The 25,855-nt window shown below is 43.2% G+C and overlaps 1 protein-coding gene and 1 pseudogene across 1 annotated transcript in view; both read right to left on the bottom strand.

The window, feature by feature from the left end:
- Window positions 1–25,855, bottom strand: part of Ywhaq (tyrosine 3-monooxygenase/tryptophan 5-monooxygenase activation protein, theta) — a gene marked incomplete in the record, with an annotated part of 34,265 nt that overhangs the window by 4,741 nt on the left and 3,669 nt on the right. Inside the window, 1 exon segment of the mRNA XM_005404398.2 lies at window positions 4,105–4,228. Within this exon segment, the coding sequence (XP_005404455.2) occupies window positions 4,105–4,228 (124 nt within the window).
- LOC102018502 lies at window positions 1,284–3,802 on the bottom strand (annotated as a pseudogene).

A 25,855-nucleotide genomic window follows, 5' to 3' on the forward strand; every position in this document is an offset into this window, starting at 1 on the left:
AAAAGAAAAAGCAGTTGTATCAGGCCACTAGCCCATGGCAGCTCCTATTTCTCTACTTTCAGGGGCACCAAAATGTGAACAGATTCTCCTCTACCATGTACTTCTGCCAGGGTGACACCTGGACCCAAAATAAACCTTTTCTCACCAGGCACGATGGTGCAAGCCTATAATCCCAGCACTTGGGAGGCTGAGGCAGGAGCACTGTTGAGAGTTTGAGACCAGCCTGGGCTACAAAGTGAGCTCAAGGCCAGCCTGAACTGCATAGCGAGACCTTGTCTCAAAAAGACAAAAAAAACCCCTTTTCTCCTTACAAGTTATTTATTGCAGGTATTTTGTGACAGTGATGGAGAGCTATCATTTCCCTGATCAACAAAGAAAACCAACCTATCCAGCCTTGAACTGGCCTCAAACTCGTTATCCTCCTGTCTCAGCCCCACAAGTGCTAGGGTTATAGAAGTGCACTACCAAGCCAGCTAGTATATAGGTTTTGTTACAGTAGGTACAGTTTTCTCTTTATATTTTCAATTACACTGATATTCAGGATGACAACAGTATCTCCATTTCAGTGAGAGTAACTATTCAGTCATAGTAACTATTGGTGGACGTATACCTTTTTGGGTGGGTCAACATTAACAACAAAAAAATATACTTACTGGTAAAAAAAAAAAAATCAGAAGTTAAGTGATATTTACCTAACTAAAACATGGTAAATTTGTTTGTTTTTGGAGACAGGGTCTCACCATGCAGTTTAGGCTGGCCTGGGCTCACTTGTAGCCCAAGGTGGACTTGAACTCACAGCAATCTTCCTGCCTCAGCTTGCCCAGTGCTGGGGATAACAGGCATGCGCCACCACCCCTGGTGAATGTGGTAAATTTAGATGCAGGCAGATACACAAAACTGAACAAGACTTATATTATACTCAAATACCAATAATACTCCAGTAAACCTTTTCACATTCAAATTAAGCAAATTGATTATGGTTTAAAAAAGTTAAGTATTTAATACTCAAATCTATTTTAATTTTTAATTAAATTCCATTTCCAATATATAAAAAATAGATGTTTTCAAATAGCCATTTAAGTATGGCTTTGAAAACCCCAATGCTTTACTTACAACAAATGAAAGTAAAATAGCACTGATAGGTATTTATGATAAATAGAATGATACCAGTACTACTCTGCCCTTCTTGCTGGTGGTTCTGGGAGCTGAACTCAGGGTCTTCCCACTGACCTAAATCCCCAGCCCTTTTTTCAGGGGACAATGTCTCACTAAATTTTCCTAGGCTGGGCTTGAATTTGAAGCCCTTGTGCCGCAGCCTCCCGGAGTGCTGAGATTACAGGTGTGTACTGCTACATTTGGCTTACTGACATCCTTTTAGGGTAGGCCTTTGTGTTTATAAATATCTATAATGACTCATTTAAGTAAAATCAACAGTAGCCACTAATGTAATTTGTATTTCAATGTGCATGTGAACAACCAATGTAAGGTAATCATTTATTTGGAATCTGGATCCATAAATTCAGAAATTAAAGAAGTTTCTCATTTCCATTCAGTTAACAAACACATTTCAAACATTCCAGCATCTGTAAAAGCTATCTACTCAGCATTTCTGGTAAGTGATTTGTAGCTACATATGCCAAATAAAGGCTAACACTGCTAAATCCGAAAAGTTCAGATTTTATTACTGTAAACATTAAATACTTAGGCAAAAAATAAGTCAGGATTACATTTTAAAGTATGGAAGTGCTTCTAAAAAGATGTTAGCAATGGAGTGACAACAGATATCAGGTGTTTCTCAGAACAGCACGTAACTTCTCAAATGTCTGCGGTAAGTGCACTCCAATTCAACTGAAGCACTTTTACAGTGGGTTTCTTCTCACCTATCCAGTCTGGGTGACACCTTACCCTATAGATTATTACTCGGGGAACACTGGCATTCTCCTGAGAAGATGCTTGCTACTGCACAAAAGTCAATTTTAAAGTCAATCCAGGCAATGAGATCAGAAGCAGCAGATTCCTCTAACCCACTTACAAGGGCTGCAAATTAGTTTCAGCTTGAAGGATGAATGAGAAACTAACTTGCTGCTGGTTTTAGCATCAGGTGGAGGGTAGCTGTCATGGGCAGAGCCAAACGAGGCCCACAGAGGTAGAGAAGGCAGAACACAGAAATGCTGCAAAGGCTCAGCAGTTCTTAACTTCTAACACCACAGACCACTTTGATTATGAGTCATGATGCTGTGCAGCATTTATGAGTTTTATGTCTCAAAGGAGCTTGTTACCGCCTTGGGCAGAGGTACTGGTATTATCTTATTTTACCTTACTTTCTTTGCTCAAAGGTCAAGTAGGAAACGCAAGACATTTTCATAGACCACAAAGGTCATACAGCAGGCTGGAATCATTCTGATCAAATTGGGAGCATTTCTCCTTTGTAAAATCTACAACGTCTTCTTTCCTCCATGTCCTGTGCTAATCCTGAAGATGGACCCTTGACATTAGGCACAGGTACGTGGCTGCCACTGCAACTATTTTGGAAAGCGCAAGAACAGGTATGTGTCCTGCTGCACTCAAGGTGCTGGTTGTTCTTCAGGTGTAGCAACTCATATGCCATGAACTGAAGGGCACCGTGGGACATTCCCAACAGCCCAGGGACAAAGCCCTTATACAACCCAGGCTCACCTGCACACCTATCCATTTTTACAGGTGTATCAAACATTCCTTTATGCTGTCGCTGTGGGGCTGTTACCACCACCATACTGTAACATCAGGAGAGTTTTCGTTGCCCGTAATGGGTTGGTAATACAGAAGGTCATGGCTCCAGCTTCAGGAGGTGAGGTAAAGTATTGTATGACCTCTAACTGTTCAGGTCTTCCTTCTGTGTTGTATGATTTAGTGGCGTTGTAAAAGAGAAAGTAGAATCCCCAGGAAAATCCTGCACCCCGTACATTTGGGGTGACACCTTCATAAAGTCCTCACAGTCCATCGAGTTTCCAAATGGTAGCCAACCCACAGAGAATCACTTTATATTTTGGTCTCAGATCCAATGCATCGCCCACTGCAAAGTGGATCTTCATGAGGTCCAGCAGGTGCAGTGCCCGGTTGGACAGGACACCGCCACTCATGCTGGCCACCAGGCTCTCATGGCAGATGTGGTGGAACAGTGCAGCCCACACGGACGCACAGGATCTGCCTGGCCCTGGCCAGGGACACCACAGAGCCCAGACACCACGGCACCCTGCAATGGTGGCTGCAGCCCCAGAGCAGGACAAGGATACAGTGGGAAGCACTTCCTCAGCGGCCCAGATGATACTCCCAAATCTATTTTCATGATGACTTCTTTTCTAGTCAACACAGTCGCTCTGTATTCAAGTAAAACCTAACCGTATGGGTCATTCAAACTCACTGTGAAGCTGGAACAAATTATACACTAGCAATACACACTCATCTCAACAATCCTCCTCACAAATGTGGCTGTATATAATCAGCAATGCTGTGACCCCTTAACACAAGGAGTAATGGACATGACCAACAGAAAAAGGACAAGAGCCTAAAATTTCCATGTAAAATACAGAATCACTCAAAAGGTTCTGCAGCTAAGAACACTGTGAACCAAAATCCCAAAGCCCCAAAACGTAAGAGTAAGCCTGTTTTTAATAATATAATATGGAATTATACTTGGAGCTCATATATTATTTTAAAAGTGTATATAATACAAATCCACAACTAATTTTTAAGAAGTCAGTTTCATTTTCTTGATATGTAAGTTCTACAACTGTGTTTAAGTTACAAAGAACCTGGCCAGCATAGTGGCACACACCTGTTATCCCAGTTACCTGTGTGGCTGAAGCAGGAAGATCACACGTTCCAAACCGGCCTCAGCAGCTTAGTGAGACCTTGTCTCAAAAATATAAAAGGGCTGGGAATAGAGTCAGTGGTAGAACACTTGCCTAGGAGGTCCTGGGTTCCATCACCAGTACCAAAAAGCAAAAACAAAAGCACAGCACAACACCAAGCCCAGAAGATACACCAAGACTGCCACCGTAAGCTCCTGGTCATCTCCACTCCTTGTGCATAGTCTGGCTTTCCTGGCAAGTCACACATACTTACGTTTCCGATCATCACCGCATGCAACTTCAGCAAGGTATCGGAAGTAATCTCCCTTCATTTTCAGGTAGAAGACTTTACTCTCTGGATTAGTTGCATTGGCTATTAAATACTTGTCCAACAATTCCTGAAAGAAACAGATTAAGTATCAAGCTCAGGTAAAAGAATGACTGACTTCTCCCTAACATGTATCTGAACCCCTACCTGCAGCAGCCGTAATGTGCCCCTGCACCCAGAGAAGCCACACTCCAGGGACCAGGGGTCAGGTCACTGCCTCGCGTCTCAGTGGCAAGGCTGAATCACAAGACCCATAGATTCCAATAGCAAAGCCAGATCAACCAAGCACTATCATTAGAAAAACCCATCTTTGCTCATTCATTCAACAAACATTAACTGATACTTACTAGGCAACAGGTACTCGACCTGAGTGAACACAGACAAGACCCATGTCCTCAAGAAGCTCCTAGCTCTCTGCACCATTAACTACACACTAAGCTATAGGCTAGAAATCAGGTGCTAAGGAAGCACCGGAAGTAGCCTAGCTGACAGAGAGGGCCTCTGGTCAGCTTCCTGGGGGGAAGGTCTACTTGAGCTGTACAAAAGCAAGGGTAGAAACACACCAGGCAAAAGACAGAAACATGTAATCATTTCAGGGAGGGGAAACGGGATATTTAAACATCAGGTATACGGGAGAACAGCAAGACCATAGGACAAGTAACTCATCAAGGCCAAGAGGAGCGGCACCAAGAGACCTCTTGCAGATGAGGGAGTGTACAACTGCGAAAAAGACTCAGGTAGCCACTCAACAGCAGTTTCTATAATCACATCTCATTTTTTTTAGCAGTACTGGGGACTGAGCACAGGGGTGCCCATATACTAGGCAAGCACTTCTACCTCTGAACTATATCCCAGCCCTCAGTCTAAATATTTTAAAAGCTGAATGAAGAAGTATGCCCTCCCTTTATCCCTGATGTCATACAAAGACAGCTAGACTTGATCCAATGGGCTAGTGCTTCTCAAACTACTGGTATAAGGAATGAATACCTAGGAATAAAAAAAGTCACAAATGACAGATATGATAGGTATTTTCAGACCATCAGTTTTACTCAATACTAAATAATTTTAAAATCTTGTATTGAAAAATATTACGGAATATAACCCCAGAGCCAGGTATGGTGGTGCACGTCTATAATCTCAGCACTAGGGAGGCTGAGGCAGGAGGATCACTGCAAGCTGAGGCCAGCTTGGGCTACATAGTGAGTTCAAGTCCAGCCTAAACTACACTCTGAGACCTGTATCCACAAAAACCCCAAAAATAAACAAACAAAAAACTCCAAACACAGACACACAAACTTACATACTCATACAGAGCAACTGAGAGTGTCCCATGTTAAGTGCTTAGTGAACATTAACTATTATCAGCAGCTCTCCTGCTCAGGTGCACTTTGAAAGCACCATTCTAGGCAAAGTGAAACTAGTGAAAAACATTTTAAGCAAAAGGACAAAGAAGATCATGTTTGCATTTTGGAAAAGTAGCCAGACACTACTGGTGTCTAACTACGACGCTGGGAACAACTGGCGAGCACCTGTGTTCCCAGTTATTCAGGAGGCAAAGTTCCAGGGCAGTCCACGTGGCCTACCAAGACCCTGTCTCGGGGGGGGGGGGTGGTGGTAAATATTAGCTATAATTTAAAAAAAGGGGAGGTGGTTTGGAGAATAAGTCAGTAAGCCTGCTTCAAACTCAAGTATTACTGAAGAAAAAGAAGACTGTTTACAGATCTAGTAACAAAAAGCTAGAAAATGTAGTTCTCATTCAACAGTTCTCCTGTTTACCTAAGTAAAAATGGCCAGAACAAAATATAATCACTGCATCATAGCTATTTTAATGAGTAAACAGAACAATGTTTAAAATTATTTTTAAAATCTTGAGGCTGGGGCTAATTTTTTTTAACCTGCAAAAATGAAAGTAGTATGAAATTACATAACACGATTCCCTAAGTGCATGTTATGAAAGTGGCCAGCATCAGTGCTGGCTGAAGCTGGAAAGCAGCTGGAGTGTAGCACAGAGGTCACAAAGGGCCACATCCAAATGCAAGGTGACCCTGGACACAGTCCCCCTCCAGTCACTGCGCTCTGAGCTGGGAAGAGGAACTGAAACACCAGGATTTAAGAGTCCCTTCTGGGGGCTTGGGGTATATTCTGCAGCAGCGACCTGCCAACATGCAGGGGTCCCTGGGTTAGGTCCCCAGCACTTCAGGGAAGGAAAAAAAAGGTCTCGTGTTTACCATCACCAAGCCAATTTTAATGGCTAATAAAATAACCTTTATAAATTCTTCCTCAGAATCTTAAGACAATAATGCCCTCCAATTTTTTTCCTCTATGACAGTGAAGGTGAACTTTTTAGAAACAAGTGCCCAAACTGCAACCCTAAACTCAATACTGAGGTTATAGTTTAGAAAAAACTCACACATTAACATCTTTTGTCTTGAAAGAAAAACAAATAATACATGTGCCATAGGTTCACCACAACTGCTACGATCTTTTTTCCTCTTTGTACTGCAGATTGAAGCCAGAGCTCTTGTACTGAGCTACATCACCAGCACTTTTATTTGTATTTTGAGCCAGGTTCTCCAGAATTGCCCTGGCTGGGCTTGAGCTTATGCTACTCCTGCAGCCTCCCAAGTGCTAGAATTACAGGCATGCACCACTATGCCTGGCTCTGTTATCATTTTTGTTTCATGGTGAGAGGAGGAGGCAGGGTTCTGGACCTCAAACTGACTCATCTACTGCTGCCTTAAGAAATTAAACAAGAGTGAATTCTGAGAGGTAGCATCGAAAAACTGACAGTATTTCTATAGTATTTCTGCCTGCCTCCCACCACACAGATGTAAGCGCCTCTCACTTTTCCAGTTCCCTGGAGTGCATAAGGTACCACAATAACAACCTCCATAGGGTCCCCAGAATGGTGCTGGGGCCAGTGAGGACATTACTCACAGACACCAAGCCAAGAGGCCCTTTTGTGGCTGGGACTTCGTGATTAAATGCACAGCAGAGTAGCAGAAGCTGAGAAAAACTTGATGAGGATGAGGGTGAGCATAAAAAGCAGAGAGAAATTTCCATTCTGGCCCAGTGCCTCCCCATCCCTCCTGCCAGGTGTGGGTGCCTGTAACAACCTGGGGACAAGGACTGTACTATGTGTGCTGGCACACTTGCCTTCCGAGGCCCCAGAAGTTGATAACCATCTATTGCGTTAGTTACAACACAGCCACCTAAAGCGGACCAGAATGTCTATCTAAGAGTGTTAGCTCTACTAGTTTGCACATTGCTATTACGTACGATTGACAGCGTTGGGCTTTTATAAAGTGACTTGGGCAATATCCATCCTGGAGTTTTAGCCAGGTAGCATGGTTCTTTGTCAGATACCACCAGCTCTGTGAAGGAAACAACAGGTACAGAGTAACTCTGTCTCCCCACATGTTCAGTAGAAGATGTGAATGCTTTCACCCCATCAAACACAATGCATTCTGCTCATGTCTTACCACAAGGCTTGTGGCTGAATCAGGTCAGCAATACCAGACTACAGACCGTAACAGCTTAACAGATACATCCTGGTTATGCAAGTTAACCTGAAATAATTTTTAAATTATGAGTTTAAAAAAAAAAAAAAAACTCGATACAAGTAAAAAAGGAAAAAAAAAACTGGAAAGAGGCTCCCTGAAAAACCCTTCCGAATAGAGGTGCTAGTAAGAAGTAGGGCCAGGAATGGTGGCACAAGCCGGTAATCGCAGCACTTGGGAGGCTGAGGCAGGAGGATCATTTTCAGTTCGAGACCAGCCTGGACTACAAAGTGAGCTCAAGGCCAGCCTGAATTGCATGGTGAGATCCTGTCTCAAAAAGACAAAAAAAAGTCAGGAGAGAAGGGAATCAGTATTAGCATTAACACACCAGATGTGGTGGTGATACCTGTAATACTAACACTCAGTTGCCGAAAAGTTACCATTCTACCTGAGTATGTGTAACAGTCTTAAACCTAAAGGAGTTGATGCATTAACTGACAAATACACAGCACAATCAAAGTTGATCAGATCACACTAATTTGTCAATGGAATTATTTTCTAACATTAAATAAATATATTGAACAGTTAATTGTTGCAGAGTCCAGTTATGACTCATGACTCGTACTGTGATGTCCAAAAACCTTAAAAAAAAAAAATTCAGTTTTCATTGAGATAGAAGGAAATGCTAACATCACAGAGCAGCAGTGTAACTGCTAGTTACTAGTGGTAACTAGTGGTAACTCTAATTTGAGTTACAAAGCCTACTCAGATCCATTCTGCCTCACACCCCCCTCCTCTACTCCAAGGAGAAAACTCCATTTAAATCTCGATCACGCCCAGGCCTCTGCAGACAAATGTTAAAAATGACCTTCAGCTAGAGGTGTGGAGTAACCACACCACCCCGTGTAAGCCAGCTGTCCCAGCTGGTTCTTTTCATTCTCAGACGCATCCCACCTTGGAAGACAGCAGGATCGTCCTGCAGATGAGCATCAGCATTGTAACTCACTCTCTCCCTTTTCCGTGCTGTCACAGGACTTGTTATTAGTTGTTACATCTGAATACCTCAATGGGATGAACACTGGGCCAGCAACCTGGCTCTAAACCTGAGTCTACATCAGGTTCCTTAATCTCTATAAAATAAAAACCATTCTCTAGTTTAAAAAAAATTTACACTATCTCTGAGGCACTAACTCAAAAGGGAACCCCACTAGGCGGATAAACTAGATAAAACTATTTTCTCACTGTTTTTCTTTTCACAAAATGTGGTGGATTGACAACTGGTGGTCAACTTGGAACACCCAGCTGAACTGAACCAGCATGGTGCTGGGTGTGGGGCACTCACCTGAGGATTGTTGATACAACATAAAAATGAGAATTGGAGTGGAAGAAGAAAAGCTGTTGGGAAGCTGTTAGGGAGCTGTTGGTTCTCCTGGAGGAGCTTATCATGTTGGCTTTCCTGAAGAATTCAGCTATTCTCACTGTCGAAGGCCAGGACCTTACTGTCGCTGACAATGGCTGCAGTTCACTTTGGGGGAGCTCTGGTCCTCACTTTGAGCACTGCTTCCAGGGCAAGATGGTGCATTGCTTAGCCTCCTGGAGAAGCTTATAGGGTTGGCTTTCCTGATGGGAACTCTGTTATCATCGGAGGAGATCGGGACCTCACTGTTGCTGAGGATGGCTGTGATACCTTTTGGGGAGCTCTGGTTCTTACTTTGAGTGTTGCTTCCTGGCTCCAAGGCAGATCCCTCTGTCTGCTAGCAAAGATCCTGCATCCCGCTGGCAGACTTTCTAGCTTCTACCACTGACCTTTGGTCCCTCCCAGTGCAGATCCATGAAACAGGCCTGCATGAGACATTGTTGTGGGCTCTCAGCCTCTAGTTGGACTCGTGGGGAGCCTTATTATGGGCTCTAGGTCTTTGGCTGAACTCATGCAGGACATTATTGTGGGATCGAGGCCCTCAGCTGGATTCTTTGGTCTTTAGTGTGTGGACAGATTTCCTGCACTTTTTTTGTATATGACTCTTTGGGTGACTATTATAAAATAATCCCAGTAACTATGTGTACTGTATTGTTCGCCTTGCAAACCCCTGACTAAAACATAAAATTTAGCATAGTGCCTATCATGCAGTCAGACTCAGTATTTGTCAACAAAACATCAACCCTGGCATGGTAACAGGACTCAGATGCACAGAAATGCAGTTTCACATACAGTACGGCCTTGCAATGGTACCATACTTTCAACTCTTTTGTTTTTTTAAACACAGGGTCTTGCTAAATTGCCCAGACTGGACTCAGACTTGTGACTGCCCTGCCTCAACCTCCCAGAGTGCTGGGATGACAGGTGTGTACCAACAAACCCGGCTCATTTCTTGAACTTCTAAAGAAAAACGAGTCACCCTTGTCTGATCCATCTGTAAGTTCTTCAGGATCAAAAACATTAAAATATTACTTCTACTAATGATAATAATAATAACTCAGATTGATATGCTCAATTCAAATCCAATACCACCAGAGTTTTCTCCCCTTACTTGAAAAGCAGTATTTACATAGTGAGACTGGCTTCTGCTGAAATAATGGGTAGTACATGTACTTTGTACAAAACTCCAGTTGGAAGTTCTCTTCCCTTGCCTTGGTCTTTCAACATCCTCGTCCCTCCCTCATGGCCAGCACCATTACTAGTTTCCTACTCACTCTTCCAGAGAATCAGATACTTCAAATCCCTGTATGTTCCTCCTGTGCCATGCTGGAAAGCACCACACAGTACCCTGCTATACGGCACTCCACCGCACAGTCCTCCATTCTCCTCTGAGGGCCCTTAAATTGCTTCTCATCTTCTGCTATTCCAATAGGTCTCCAATGTACACTTTGTCCTTACAATAAACTGTTACAATGGCCCACCTGGGGTAATTTCCACTGACATTTCCATTAGCAATCTGTATTTCTATTGCTCAACATCTTTCTGAACCTAGAGTATTATTAAACCTTTAAAAAATCTTTTCCAGAGACTAAGAATGTAGCTCAGTGGTAGAGCACCTGTCTAATATGCCAATGTCTATGGATTTGATCTGCAACTCCAAAAACAAAATCGTTTTCGTTTTTATTTCTTTGGAGACAGAGTTTTGCTATGTCGTCCAGGCTGCCCTTGAACTTTAGCCAGGCTGGCCTTGAATTTTCAATCCTCCTAATGCAGCCTCCCAAGTGGTACGATTACACAGGTGCCCCACCACGCCTAGCAAAAAATACAGTTGAGCAAATGATAAATATCTTACTATTTGTTTTTACTTGCAAAATCCTTCACTGTTAATGAAGTTGAACATCTATATGCACTTTATTTATTTATTTATTTTTGTCTTTTTGAGACAGGGTCTCACAATGCAGTTCAGGCTGGCCTTGAGCTCACTTTGTAGCCCAGGCTCATCTCGAACTTGCAACGATCTTCCTGCCTCAGCCTCCCAAGTGATGGGATTATAGGCATATACCACCACGCCAGGTTTATATGCCCTTTACTCTTGACAGGGTTTACATCTAAACACATTTTCCTAGTGAGCTTTTTCTTATTTACAGTAACTTTATATATTAGTGAATTTAGTTCATTTTCTAGATGTATCTCAAGTGAAACTTCATGTAAAGATCCTGTCTGGCACTAAAACTACATTTCCTAATATTTTTCTATTATATTAAATCAGATAAAATATAACCAACATTTCTGACCCATCTGAGAAGTATGTAACATCAACTATGTGACTATTTGGTCTCAGTACACAAACAGAAGACTCGTAATTAAGGTCATCTGGATTTGAGTTTAGTCCACTGTCTACCACCTAACCACATGCAGTTTAGTCCACCTAACCACATGAAGTATCTGTCAACACATTTGAAATGTCACTTTCAGCACTGCAGAGCACTCAGCACACACATACCCTCTCTCACTCGCCCAGTTAGTACGGCATATCTTAAGAAATCTGTAACTCACATCTTAAAAATAAATTTACAGGAACATGAGTTTCTGATCCTGGCAACATGCTGAGACTGAGTTAAAGCAGATTCTACTAGAAAAATCCAATTGTTGAATAGAAGAAAAGAATTCTGCAGAGTTCCCAGGGAGGGGAGCTCCAATCAAGGTGCCTAGCAGAAAAATAAAAATATCCTAGAGCAAAAAGTGAAAGTTTGCAACACAGTTGCACCCTCTGAAACAATCCAATTTCAGAGGATGAAAACTCAAAAAACACTGCCTAACGTCTCCAAGATGTAGCCAGTCACCTAAAAGGAACAAAGAAGTCCGTGGCTTTTCTTTTGGGGGAGGGGTATCCCCCACAAGGGAGTGAAACCCAAATCCACATTTTCTGTGCAAGTGCTATTCAAATTTTTATTTCCTACATAACTCCCCAAGCTGAAATGTGTGGGCAAAAATGAGCTGAAGCTTAGGTGCCCAGCAGTAATATAACCAAAATTACTGGGCAGACACTTCCAAAAACCAAGGCAAATAAAACCAAAAACAAAACAAAGCAAATCCCAAAACAAAAACTATTCATTCAGCTCTATAGTGAGTGGTGATCAGATGCCAATAGATTAGTTCTCAAGAACTTAAAAAAATGTGTACAATAAAGTGTTGAAAATGATTAAAGAATCGTTACAGATGAGGTATGATCAAAACACTGAATGTTTAATTTTAAAAATGTAAGGCTGGGCATGGTAGTGCACACCTGTCATCCCAACACTCAGGAGGCTGAGGCAGGAAGATCACTGTGAGAGCGAGACCAGCCCGGGCTACACAGTGAGCTTAAGGCCAGCCTGAACTGCATAGCAAGACCCTGTCTCAAAAAGACAAAAAAAAATGAAAGTATTACAGTAAAAGACACTGCCATGAATCCCTCAAAGTCCTCCTCCTCACCCCTTAACTTTGAACATACTCATCCCATTGTTTGTGCCCCTTTGTGAAACAGCTCTGGTGTTCTGTTTCCTGAGGGTCTTTACCAGGTGTGATCAAAAATCTGGTGAGGTTGTTTTTGCTGTCTTCTGTCCCCCATGAACAGTTCTCTGCAAAGCCACCCTGCCCTGGAGCCAGCTGATTATAGACTGAAACCTCTACAAACTGTGAGCTAAATAAACCTTTCCTCCTTTAAAAAAAAATACATATATATATAGTGACTGTTACTACTGAGTGCCTCCCAGAAGAAAGATGGGCTCGTAAAATCATGACACTGCCTCATCCAACTTATTCACTGCTTCTGGCACCATGCAACTTCTCTCTCTTCCTCAAAGTCAAAATGTTTTAAATAGATTCAGGACACTAATGACGCCACTTCAGCACTCATGAGAAAGCACTCCCAGAACTTCCTACAAATGTGACAAGAAAGATAGGATAGGATACTCGTAGTGAGGGGGCATGTTTTGTGGAAGATTAATGGCAATGTCATTCACTGTTATTAAAACATTCCCTGTATTTTTCAATCACACTACATGTATTTAAATACTTAAGGGTTAAAACAACTGGTGCCAAAACTTTTTTTAGGGGAGCAGGGTCTTGCTAGTAGCCCAGGCTGGTCTTGAACTCATAATCCTCCTGCTTCAGCCTCCCAAGTGCTGGGATTATAGGTATGTGCTATCACACTAGGTTAAGATCTATCTTTACTTTCTTCTTTCCTCCTTTCCCCCTCCTCTTTCTCTCTATTCTCTCTCCCATAACCAATCAAAGTACCATACAAAAGTAAAACCATTTCCAGACAGAAATTCTCTCATAGCATTACCGAAACAGCTTTTTTAGGTGGTAAACAGGTAATGGAATAAAGGGAAGTTACTAACTGGAATATTAACAGTAATGATTTTTATTGAGTAAAAAGTAGGGCATGGTGGCACAGACCTGTAATCCCAGCTACTCAGGAGGCTGGGGTAAGTGGATCCTAAGCTTCAGGCCAGCCAGCTTGGGCAATTTAGTGAGACCTGTCACAAAAATAAAAAGGGCTGGGACTGTAGTTCAGCACACCCTGGGTTGAAGCCCCACTAATGCTCTCCCCACAAACACTGAGCAACCAAAGAAGTCCTGGTCATAATCTGCGAATTTCATGCTTCCAAAACGGAGACAACATAGAATTTATTACAAAATGCTGAATGTGACACTTCATATCTGCAAAAAGTGATGTTCTTATGTGCAAAGGATTGAGCTGGCTATTAAAATCAAAGAAGCATGAAGAACATGGGGCAGGTGTCGTGGTGCAGACCTGTAATCCCAGCAGTTAGGAGGCTGAGGCAGCAAGATCCCAAGTTTAAGCCTTCAATAAAAATAAGAAAAGGGACTGAGGATGTAGCTCAGTGCAAAAACCCTGGGTTCAAGCCATAGTACTGCAAGTAAAAAAAACAAAAGAAAGCTTTAAGAGGACAAGTATTCCTTAACTCTATTTAGAGAACAATCAAAAATTTTTAGGGTTTTTTTCCTTTTAACCCAACAGGTATCTGCTTTTAAGACTAAGCTTTCTAAAATCTGACAAATAAACTATGACAATTCCTTCCAGGAGGAAATGTTTTATTACAACAATCAAGAACTCCAAATATCTCAACAGCTCACTGTCCATTTGAAGGTTAACTGACAAGACATGCATTCCTTTGAAACATTCAGGGACCAAGACTTTAGCCAACAGCCACACATCAGTAACTCACAAATTTGTACTTTACCTAGCCGGGCAATTAACGTTTACAACTTTGACCCTCTTTATCTGTATAAGCTCCTACTTCACAGGCTGTTGTACGAGGTAATACAAAGAACACTACCTGGCACATAACCCCGCACCGTCAAGCATCACATCTTCCTCTTTCCCACCAGCCTGAATCCTCATCTGGACGGGGCAATGGAACTCTAAACATTACTCACATTTTAAGTTAAATGTGCCTTCCCAACATCATCTGCCACTGGTTCTCTTTCCCCACTCAAGACAGAAACCCAGAACTGGGTATCTTTCTGCTTCCTCTGTCTGCCTCCTTTCTGTGCATTAGTTACCCCGGCCCCAGGAAGTTCATCTTCTTCAGGATGGCAAGCCTGCCCTTAGCACCATGGCCAAGCAGCACAGTGTGTTGTGGGAATGTGCCACTTTCCCACTAAAAGACAGTGAAGGGGAAGACTTCACCTTGTCCGGATTCCAGGTATGTGTAAAATACACATATAGTCCACTAATGAGAAGGTAGCATGACTACAATATGACACATGTCAAGCAAATACATTTTAATATACAGATACTGACGGAAAAGGGCCAACAAGGAGCCTGGGGGCTATAAATCAGTCAAGAAACACACCAACCAATCATCTTCAGCATGTAAGTCATGCCCCCTACCCCCTGAGCAGTCACCCAGTTCCCTTCTTGTCACCAGGCTGCCTCAGCATGCAGCCTCCCGGGAGAGTGCAGGCCACACACACAAGCTCAGCCCTCCCTGTGCCAGTCCCTCTTGCTGTAAACAAGCAAGTTAACTTAGCCAGCTATACACACCAGCCACCAAGCTTGTCGTGTGCATCTACCCTTGAAAGACGGCTCTGCCCTCGTCAGGCTTGCATTTCCAAGGCTGAAGGCCACACCACAAATGGCAGTAAACTCAAACAGGTTATGTGCTCCTTCCATTCCATCTATTGGGAAACACACCAAGGACTCACACTTCCAATTTTTCTGTAGTGCTACATGGCTAAGTATCCTTAGACAATGTGAAATATGTGCATCTACCAAATCTCAACAGGCCCTGAACAGAAATAAATCTACTCCCAAACCTATTCCATACTTTTGTTTTGGTTTTTTGAGACAGGGTCTTGCTATGTAGTCCAGGCTGAGCTCAAATTTGCAGCGATCCTCCTGTCTCAGCCTCCCAAGTGCTGGGATTGAAGGTATGTGCCACCACACTACTTCCATACTTTTATTACCTATTTCTACTAATTATTTCTCCATACTCTTACCTCTCAGCCCCTGGGCTCATCAACACTACCTCTGAATTTTCACTCTCCACTCCCATCCCATCACCAGCTGTCATGACTTACCAATTCTACTCTGTACCAGTTTCTTTTTGGTCTATCTTATTAGTCCCCTCTCATTCCCTCCTTCCTGTGCTGGAGAGCAAACCCAGGGCTTTGTGCCTACTGAGTCCACATGCTACCACCAAGCTATGCTCCCAGCCCTTATTCCCATTTCCCCTGCCCAAGGTAGCCCTATCATTTCACCTCTACTAACCCACTAACTTCACCAACCAACCAGGTTTTAGAGTTCTTTTCTCTCATTCACTGTGTATCCTGCTACTAGATTAAACTTCAGTCCTACTCTGGGCCTGGTAAGTCCATGCTCAAAAACACCAACAGCCTGTTAAGGATAAACATAGTGCTCAAGTCCTATACAATCAAACCTTAACCAAAGGCTTTAAGTAATCTAGACAGTAAAGAGCTACTGATCCCCTCATCATCACAGCAGCAAGTCAAGATACCCCTTTTTGCCAAGGGACCCTGCAAATATGGCTACTGAGTTACACAAAAAGGGTTATATAAAAGGGGTCAGTGGGGAAGCACTGTCCTAACCCCTCAACATCAGCCTTAGTTCTACTATTACCATCTCTGAGCCAGGGAGCAGCACTGATGTGCCTTCCAATAACCCCCGTAATGCTCAGGGCGACGCCACATGCTGAGCAGCAGCGAGGAGGAGCAGCAACAAGGAACAGCACTAAGGCTGCGAGTAGGGCCCAGGTTGGGTGCAGTGGAGGGCCCTCAGTAAGCCCGCCCACCTACAGGTTCTTGGGGATCTGCACTTGTCAAGTGGTCCTTTGATGGTAACTTGAATCTTCCTGTCTACAGACAACAGATGTGGTTAAGGATGACACTGCCTAATAATTCTTACTGCTCCCCTCACAGTGTGCCAACAAATTCAGTTTAGAACCTAAGTGGCTGCAGAGACAAGCCCTAAACTACAAGGGAACACAACAGCAACAACCTGTCCAGAACCCCAAACAAATCCCTGCAAAAGTGTTACTGGGCCTTCATAGCTCCCATTTACACTGATTAAAATACACACAACTCCAAAGCAGTCATAAACGGGAACAAGCCTTTTTGGGAGAAAGGGATTAACAGTATCTGTGAAGACTACAAGTCACACTGTATAAAAAGTGCTCAAATATTGGGGCTTTGACTCTAACAGTAACAAAAGATCTAAATCCAAACACTATCTGGGATAATTGTTAAATTAATGTCATGAATTAAGGAGTTACTGACATGCTGTCAGAGAATTATACCCTCAGACCCAACAGTGTTTGCCACTGTAGTTTCAGTGAAATACAAATAAGCCAAGAGTAGCCCATGCAACCAAAGGGTTATTTTTGCTAGCAAACAAAAACAAGGACCTAAAACCCGCAGGATAAACAGATAAACTGAAGAGAAGGACCCAGCTGAAGAGATTCCAAGGCTCTCCACAAAAAGGAAAAACTGCTGGGCAGGGCAAGGAAACACACACCCATAATCCCACCTACCTACTTAGAGAGTGAGGCAAGAGCACTGTCAAGTTCAAGGTCAACCTGGGCAACTTGGTGAGGTCATCTCAAAATAAAATTAAAAGTCGTGGAGATGTAGCTCTGTGGCAGAGTGTTTGCCTAGAAGGCATTGAGGCCTTGGGTTCAATCTCCAGTACTGTAAGAATATTTAAAAGAAAAAAAAAAAAAACCTTACCATATTTCCCAGTCCCAGGTATTTCTAAATTCTTTCTCCTGGTCTGTGAGAGCTTTATCCTATCCCACAACATGGGCAAAACTGAACTAGTACTGCTGACGACAGGTGCTACACAGTGGTGTCTTACAGAAGCAGCGACAGTCCTTTTTTGAGCCAGTGCACCCAGCCCCTCTCAAAACAAAAGAAAGGAGCTGGGCATGGTGGCACACACCTGAAATCCCAGCACTTGGGAGGCTGAGGCAGGAGGACTGTTGCAAGTTTGAGACCAGCCTGGGCTACAAAGTGAGCTCAAGGCCAGCCTGAACAGCTTATCAAGACCCTCAAAAAAAGACAAAGACAAGACAAGACAAGACAAGAGAAAAGAAGAGAAAAGAAAAGAAAAGAAAAGAAAAGAAAAGAAAAGAAAAGAAAAGAAAAGAAAAGAAAAGAAAAGAAAAACAACAAAGATACATTGGTGTAAAAAATGTCCATCCTGTCTTCCAACTCAACAAGCACGCCATTATGATGAGAGGTAAAGACATGTTAGGGATGAGCTCAAGGCCCTAGGCAGCATGGGGGCCTGGCGATACCAACCTCATCTATTAGCTGGGAGAAGGCGGAGCCTACTGTACAAAGTAGAAAAGACACAGGCTGTAGCCTCTGAGGGCACATCTTGTTCCCAGCTCTCTCCTCTCCAGCTTTCCCCTCTCCACTCCCTGGGTGACACAAGGTGAGCAGCTGGACTGTGCCAGGCCCAGGACTATGGAGCCAGCTGACCACGGACTGAAGCCTCTGAAACCATGAGCCAAAAATCTTTCCTCATTTAAGCTGTTTGTATCAGGTATTTTGTCACAGTAACAGAAAGATGACTAACACAACTTGTAGCAGAAAGTGCTAAAGATACATAACAGAGCATAGCCTCTGGCAAATGAAGGAGCAACAACGGTATGTGCAAACTGTAATGTACCAGCAGCAAAGAAAATTATGGTCCCGTCTCTTACTTTGAAGCAGCTAAATAATTCCAGACATAAGAAACCAACATGCCCAGTCCTGACCTCTGTTTGATATTCCTACATTTCAGCACCTAGATACTGAGTAGTTGCAACTGCAACATATGAACACAACATGTACCTTTTGCTCAAAGATTCCTGACACATGACAGTTTAAAAAGGTAACACTAATGGGCCAGGCATGGTGGCACACTCCTGTAATCCCAGCACTCGGGAGGCTGAGGCAGGAGGATTGTTGCGAGTTCGAGACCACCCTGAGCTACAAAGAAAGCTCAAGGCTAGCCTGAACTGCATAGTGAGACCCTGTCTCAAAAAAGACAAAAAAAAAAAAAAAAAAGATACCACTAATGATATTAATACAACCTTCTAAAGTTGTTGACCTGCATTAAAATCTACTACACACACTGACACTATTTACCAGCATTTCCAAATCTGTGCTGCTGAAGGAACCAAGATAAATACCAATGTCTGTACAGTATTTTCTTCCCCCTACAGAACTTTCAATGCACTGCTATCCAGAAGCACTTTGGCAACTGATTTTTCAAAAAGGATAAACCAGTTAGCTTGCCAATTTTCTCTAAAAGTGAAAGAGGGCCTGGTATGGTGGCACACACCTATAATCCCAGCACTCTGGGAAGTTAGCTGCAAGTTTTGAGGCTGTCTGAACTACACAGCAAGACCCTTTCTCAAGAAACAAAAGTAAACCGAAAAAAAAGGTGAGGGGGAGGGAAGGAACAGAAAATCAAATCTCAGTTTGGTCATAAGTAATCAAACTGGACAGATATCCTTAAACCTAAAAGAAAGGATGCCTTATTAGTTAAAAACAGGTTAAAATTGCATGATTAGCTTACTATATATGGGTCAAATTTTGCTATATCCTAGAAAGATTGCTAAAGATAGAAAATGGCTCATACTAGCAAGGACACCACTGTACTTTGGTTTGAGTTCTCTTTTGTAAGTATATGACACATTACATAAAGCCAGTAGTACAATTTATACACTAAGTCTAGAGGCTAACTGTTCTGTCTGTGGCTATCCATTTACCTCTGTAGCTATAATCTATACAATCCCTTAGTGCCTCTAGTCTCTCAGGTTTATTACAAGACAGAGAGGGAGGAACAGGCTCAAGAAGAATTTAAGAGACTACGGTAAGAAAATTATTCTGCATTTCCAACTAAACTTACATTTGTTACAGATTATTTTCAACTGAACTATTTGGGTACAGCATTAACAACAAGCTTGGAAAAATAAAAGTAGCACTTACCAAGGAAAAAATACAGACAAAATACTTATTTACATACATCCTAAAACACACACACACACACACACACACACACACACACACACACACATCCTTACAGCTCAACACTACTGATCCGAAGTAGGCACAACTGGGCACAACTGATTTTGGGGACAACCGTAAAAGGAACTTAGAACACTGGTAAACTCTGGACAATAAAGGATTGGGTCTCATTATCAGACTTGGTGAAAAGGAAACACTACATAAATACATTCATACATTCTCACACCAGGGAGAGAATCAGACCAGATGGAAAGTAAGCCAGACAGGAACAAACCACAGATGGCTTCATGCTGCTACAGCAGACGGAGCAAAAAGAAAGGAGGCTGAAGAGAAAGACTCTCAGGTCTCAGGTCACATTAACAAACCTGGACTTCATCTCCTATGCAATGATGGTGTTCGAAGCAGTAGTTATTCTCTCCCCCAAGTATGCATACGCAACGGTGTACACTAAAGCAGTAAGAAGCCACTCTCGCTGAAGAACATGTGTGCCTAAAGCCAGTCTTCCCTACTTCCAAACAGAGAAAGGAAAGGGGAAGAGAGGGAAGGAGAGGGGAGGTGGAAAAGTTCACAAGCAAACGTTAGCAAATCAACTTAGTGAATCAATGGAGGCTGTCTTAGGAACTGCACACTTAGCACTACACTATGCCACATCCAAATGGAGAAAGAGATGTTGAATACTGCACATCTGGGACAGGCAATGTAAATGGAGCATCAAGACCAGTGTGAAGGACACACTTCACAGATAATTCTTTGACTAAGGCTGGCCAACACCTAACCTGACTGCCTCCCAAAGTTTGTGTATTTTTCAAACCTAAATGTAAGCAGGTCCACTTCCTCCATGCACGCCGACTGTGCTTTGTGAGTGTACACTTGGGAAGAGTGCAGGAAATAAACCACCATCATCATTCTCCATATGAGGAAGAAGCTACTCAATGTATCAGGTCTCCCATTCATTTCTTTAGGAGTTATCAAGGATTCACATAACCCAATCTCTACAATTAATGCTGGCTCCTTCATTAGCACATGTGTGATTTTTCTGTGTTTCTAGGATTATGTGGAGATTAAAGAGACAGGAAAATGAGATGGGAGGGGAATGCATTACAAACACTGCTATCACCATACAGTGATGACTACTTGGAAAAGAGGACTGCTCAAGCAGCCCCCGTGGCCATGAGGCCTTCCCAGAGGGGTGGCTCTTCGGGACCAAGGGGTCCTCTGTACAGGACAGGCAGCCCCTGAACTAAGATGCCGTTTGCTCTTTCCCCTGCTCCCCCATCAGCAACCCCAAGAAACACACCACTGAGACAGCTAAAACAGACTCAGCAGAAAACCATCCTACCAGCCTCAATTTGTTTCCTTCAAGTCATCCTTATTTTTTAAAGTTATTATTCCACTTACATGATCTACCTAGAGTGGTCAAATTCATAAAGCATTCTGAAGCAGAAGGGTAGATGACAGGGGCCAGGGGAAAATAGTCTGTAAGGGGCCTACAGCGGAAGTTGTAGAACATAAAAATGTTCAGAGATGGGTGGGCTACTGTACTTAATGGCACAGAACTATGCGTTTAAAATGGTAAACTACGTTATGTGTATTTTATCACAATTTAAAAATACATTAGTTTCTCATGGGTTTTTTGGATGAACTAGTAAGCATTCTACATGAATTATAAAGGAATCATAAAAACTGTTTTAATTTCTGGTTTTTGTTTTTTGGTTTGTTTTTTTTTTTTTTTCCTGTCTTTTTGAGACAGGGTCTCTATGCAGTTCACTTTGAAGTTCAGGCTGACCTTGTGCTCACTTTGTAGCCCAGGCTAGTCTCGAACTCACAACGATCCTCCTGCATCAACCTCCTGAGTGCTGGGATTATAGGCATGCACCACTATGCCCAGCAAAAACTGTTTTACTTTCTAATAACAAGTATTTAGAATGTACACAAAAGCTTTCATAGGCCACAGAACTTTCATGTGTGCAAAGGGGGCCAAGGCCAGGAGGCCTGCGAGCCAGTGCTGTAGACCATACACAACTGCAGAAGTCAGTCCTAGGTATGACACGGGCCTGTTTGTCCTCCGTGCCTCTTACACGGGCACACCACCTCTCCACATACTGCTATCCTGAAGACAGGAAACTCCGGCTGTGCAGGCCTCTCCTGCTTAGGTGTTTCGGTCATTCAGCCAGTGTCTTACATATCACACCTCCACACGGGGAGGTCAGCACCTGCATGAAGACCCGAGCATCCATCACCCAGTAACCCCCACCATGCTTGCCTTAGTGGCAATTTACTTCTGTTAGTCTTTATGTAAATTTAAGGCCTAACTACAGCTCGCAGGCATGTCACTAGTTTTCCTCTGATGTGAAATTTACATAGTGGAAAGCCTGTCATTAGCAGGGTACACAGCTGGGGTCTCACATGCCTACTGCTCTCACGCGTAGTTTGAAAGGCATACACAGTGCCTGCACAAGCACACCAGTACCACAACTCCAGATAGATCCCCCTGCCCCTTTCCAGTCAGTTCCTGCCATTACTCCCACAGTGGCCACTACTCTTCTTTTTTGTGGTTTTTTTTTTGCTTTTCTCCGGTACCGGGAACCGAACTCACGACCTTGCGCTTGCCAGGCAGGCGCTTTGCCGCTGAGCTAAATCTCCAGCCCCCGCCCACTACTCTTCTGATTTTTTTTCCACAGCGGCTTTGTTTTTCTAGATTGTCGAGAAATAGTCATACACTAAGTACTTCTTCATGAGAAGTCTCCTTCACGTAGCACAGTATTATAACGCAGGGGTACAGGCCGCTCCCTGTTAGGAACTGGGCAGCACAGGAGGCGAGGGTAGGCCAGTGAACACAGGGCCAGTGCTTCCACCTGGTCCTCCATCACCACCTGAGAGTCTCAGAGGCTCTGAACCCTGCTGAGAGCTCCACATGAGGGATCCAAGTTGTCACTCCTTTGAATCATCCCCTCCAGATCAGTGCAAAAACTGCCTGGGTTGGGGACCGCTATATTTCAGTAGTCCATTCCATTGTTGAGTTGTACTCCAATTATTAATAAGCCATTATTTATCCATTTTCCTATTGATGTACTGTTTCCAGTTTTCTCATCTTAGATGAACATTCTCATACAGGCCTCTTTTTGTACCTATTTGTCCATTTCTCCTATGCTAATACCCAGGAGTACAATTTGGTAGGGGCATCTTTTATGGAAAAATTAAACATGCATAGGAGAAAAAATAGTATGAACTCCCACTTAAAGCAGCCAACTATCTTAACTCATGACACTACCGTTTCATCTTATGTAGCTCCCACCATTTTGAAGTGCTAGATATTACCATTTTACTTTTAAGTACGTTACTTAATTCAAACAAAGCTTTCAAGAAATATTCACTATTTATTTATGGAATAAGAGTGAAACAATAGGTGAACTACAAGTTTTCTTCATATCTTGTAAATATTGGCTCTTATTGTTTAGAAAGTCAAGGAAGGAAATTCAAAGATATTTTCTTGTCAATTCTGTTGAGCACAAATATTGGACTTAATGAGTAATATCATAAAGGAACATCAATGTAATCAAGATTTCTCTAATGTCAAGCACTGAGAATAAGCCCATACAACAGTGTCATTTTCTAAGTGGAAGTGTAGCCGGGTGTGGTGGCACACACCTGCAATCCCAGTACTTAGAAAGCTGAGAGAGGAGGATCTTCAGTGCAAGGCCAGCCTCGGCTACACAGTGAGTTCAAGACCAGCCTGCACTACATAGCAAGATCCTGTCAAAAAAAAAAAAGTTGAACTATATGAGAGACTTACAATTAGTTCTTGTGCCAGGCCTGGTGGCACACTCCTATAATCCCAGCAATTGGAAGGCTGAGGCAAGAGGATTACTGTGAGTTGAAGACCAGCATGGGATACATAGTGAGCTTAAGGCCAGCCTGAGCTACATAGTGAGACCCTATCTCAAAAATCTAGGGCCAGGGATATAGCTCAGTGGCATAAGTAAGTGCCTGCTTGGCAAGCATAAGGTCCTGAGTTCGACTGCCAGAAAAAAAAAAAAAGACTGTTGTGAAAAATCTAAAATAAACAAATTAAAAACAAATCACAAGGCTTCTAAGGCAATCAGAAGAGAGACTGAAAATACAAGTTGGTAAACAAATTCCAATAAGGTGAACTAGATAGCTAAATGGCACACACAACAGTGACAGGGCAAAGTGACAAGTCTAGACAAAAAGTTCAGTCACGATGCCTGGAGGCCAGGCAGGACAGAACCTGTCACAGTGCAGCGTGTGCTATGCAGCTGCTGAGCTCTGGTGGACACTGTACTGACACTATGGACTAGAGAGTAATTCTGGGGAGACCAGGAGAGCTGTGCACTGCGTAGCACCTGAGTATTTCAGTGCCACCCAGCATCAGCAGCAGGACGTCCCCCAAGAATCCCTCTCACCTCAACTGGGCATGGAAAAATGTGTCCAGATGCTCCACAGGGTCCCCCAGGGGGTGCAGCATGGGTAAACACACCCTAGTTGAGAAACACTGATCTAACCTTACATTTCCATTTCACCTGTAAATTCTTTTTCTACTTCAGGTATGGGGCGGGACCTCTTCCGGGGTCCTAGCTTCATGTGAGAGGTTAAGGATCACAGTTCAGAAAGCCCCCAGTTCTGGGCAGGAGGGAAGGTCCTGTGCCCCACACCCAGCTCCTGCTTTAACAGAGGTACCTGAAGGTGTAGGGAGAATGCATTCAACTGCTTGGACCACCCTGGCTACATAGGCACTCACTGTCAACAGGTGGGCACACCCCCCAGGCCTTACACAGCCAAAGCCCATAGGGGGAGGCTGGGGCGGGATCCAGGGCCTCCCCATCACTGACACCCAGGGATTCCTGCTAGATTGTGGTAGGCTATTGCAGCCACACACCCTGGCGAACTGGAGAAGGGCGCCACTGTGTCCCGCCTATACCAGATGGAGGGTCCCCAGTTTCACATTTTGAAGAAAAACAAAACAAAATTAAACTTCTGGCTTCAAGGAACTTTTAATGTACAGGCCAAAAACCCAAATGCTAAGTTTTGAAATTTTATTGCAATGCCTGTATATCAAAGGATGTATTACAGACTCTGGGAGTTTTGTTTACCAAAGACCTATGTTCTCTCCCTCCTAAGTTGTAAATGTTAATGTCTTACATTTATTGAAATATACAAATTCCCTCAAACAGAGAATCAATCTTGGGTCTTAAATCAGCTACCATGAATTTAGAGACTACTGTGTTTCACTTTTTTTTTGGAGACAGGCTCTTGCTATATAATTCAGGCTGGCCTCAGACTCACAGCCATTCTCCTGCCTCAGCCTCCCCAATGCTGGGATTAGAGGCATGTGCCACCATGCCCAATTTACCACTTTTCATATGGAGCCACACAACTTGGGCAAAATTTTCACTCTATCACTTAACTAGTGCTGCAGTCCTGACCATGTTACTAGTATCATGCCTCAGTCGCTCCCACTTTATGCGTGCAGTAGCGGGTATTGAACCCAAGGCCTCATGGATACCAAGGAAAGCACTCCACTTCTACTAAGCTACGTCTCCAGGCAGTCCCCCCCCCGCCTTTTTTTTTTTTAGTTTTGAGAGAGGGTCTTGCTAAATTCCCTGGACTAGGACTGAGCTTATAATCCTTCTGTCTTAGGCTCTCCACACTATCAACCTAACTTATGGGACCAGCATTAGTGTTCAGTAAATGCCCCATGAATATGAATTACCAGCTGTTATTCTATGGACACCATTCTCGCCAATTTACAGATGAAGAAACAGAGGCTGAAATACGGAAATAGTTAGCCAGGCATGGGGGGGTGGGGCATGTTTATAATTCCAGCGACTTGGGAGGCAGCAAGACTCAAGTTTGAGGCCACCATGGACAACTTCGAGAAACTGTCTCAAAACAAACTTTTAAAAGGGCTGGGGATGTAGCTCAGTGCTTGTCTAGCAAGGCTGGGGCCAGGGACCTGGGTTCTACCCATAGCACTGCAAAAGGCAGGGGAGGAGGAAATTTGTCCGTGCTCACCAAACTATAAGATAATGGAACAATGCCTTATAGTCCTTTTATTTTCACCTTTTTTCTTCACACTTTCATTTTCTCACACCAGAGAAACAATGGGGTATTTACACGTGTTCAACTTACTTCACTTAAGAGTATAGTCTCAAGGTGCATCAATTACGTATATGCCTTACAGTCTTACACCAAAATAACGACCAGTATA

This window comes from Chinchilla lanigera, unplaced genomic scaffold, assembly GCF_000276665.1.
Source record: "Chinchilla lanigera isolate Chin_1 unplaced genomic scaffold, ChiLan1.0 scaffold00086, whole genome shotgun sequence".
Classification (NCBI taxonomy): Eukaryota; Metazoa; Chordata; class Mammalia; order Rodentia; family Chinchillidae; genus Chinchilla; species Chinchilla lanigera.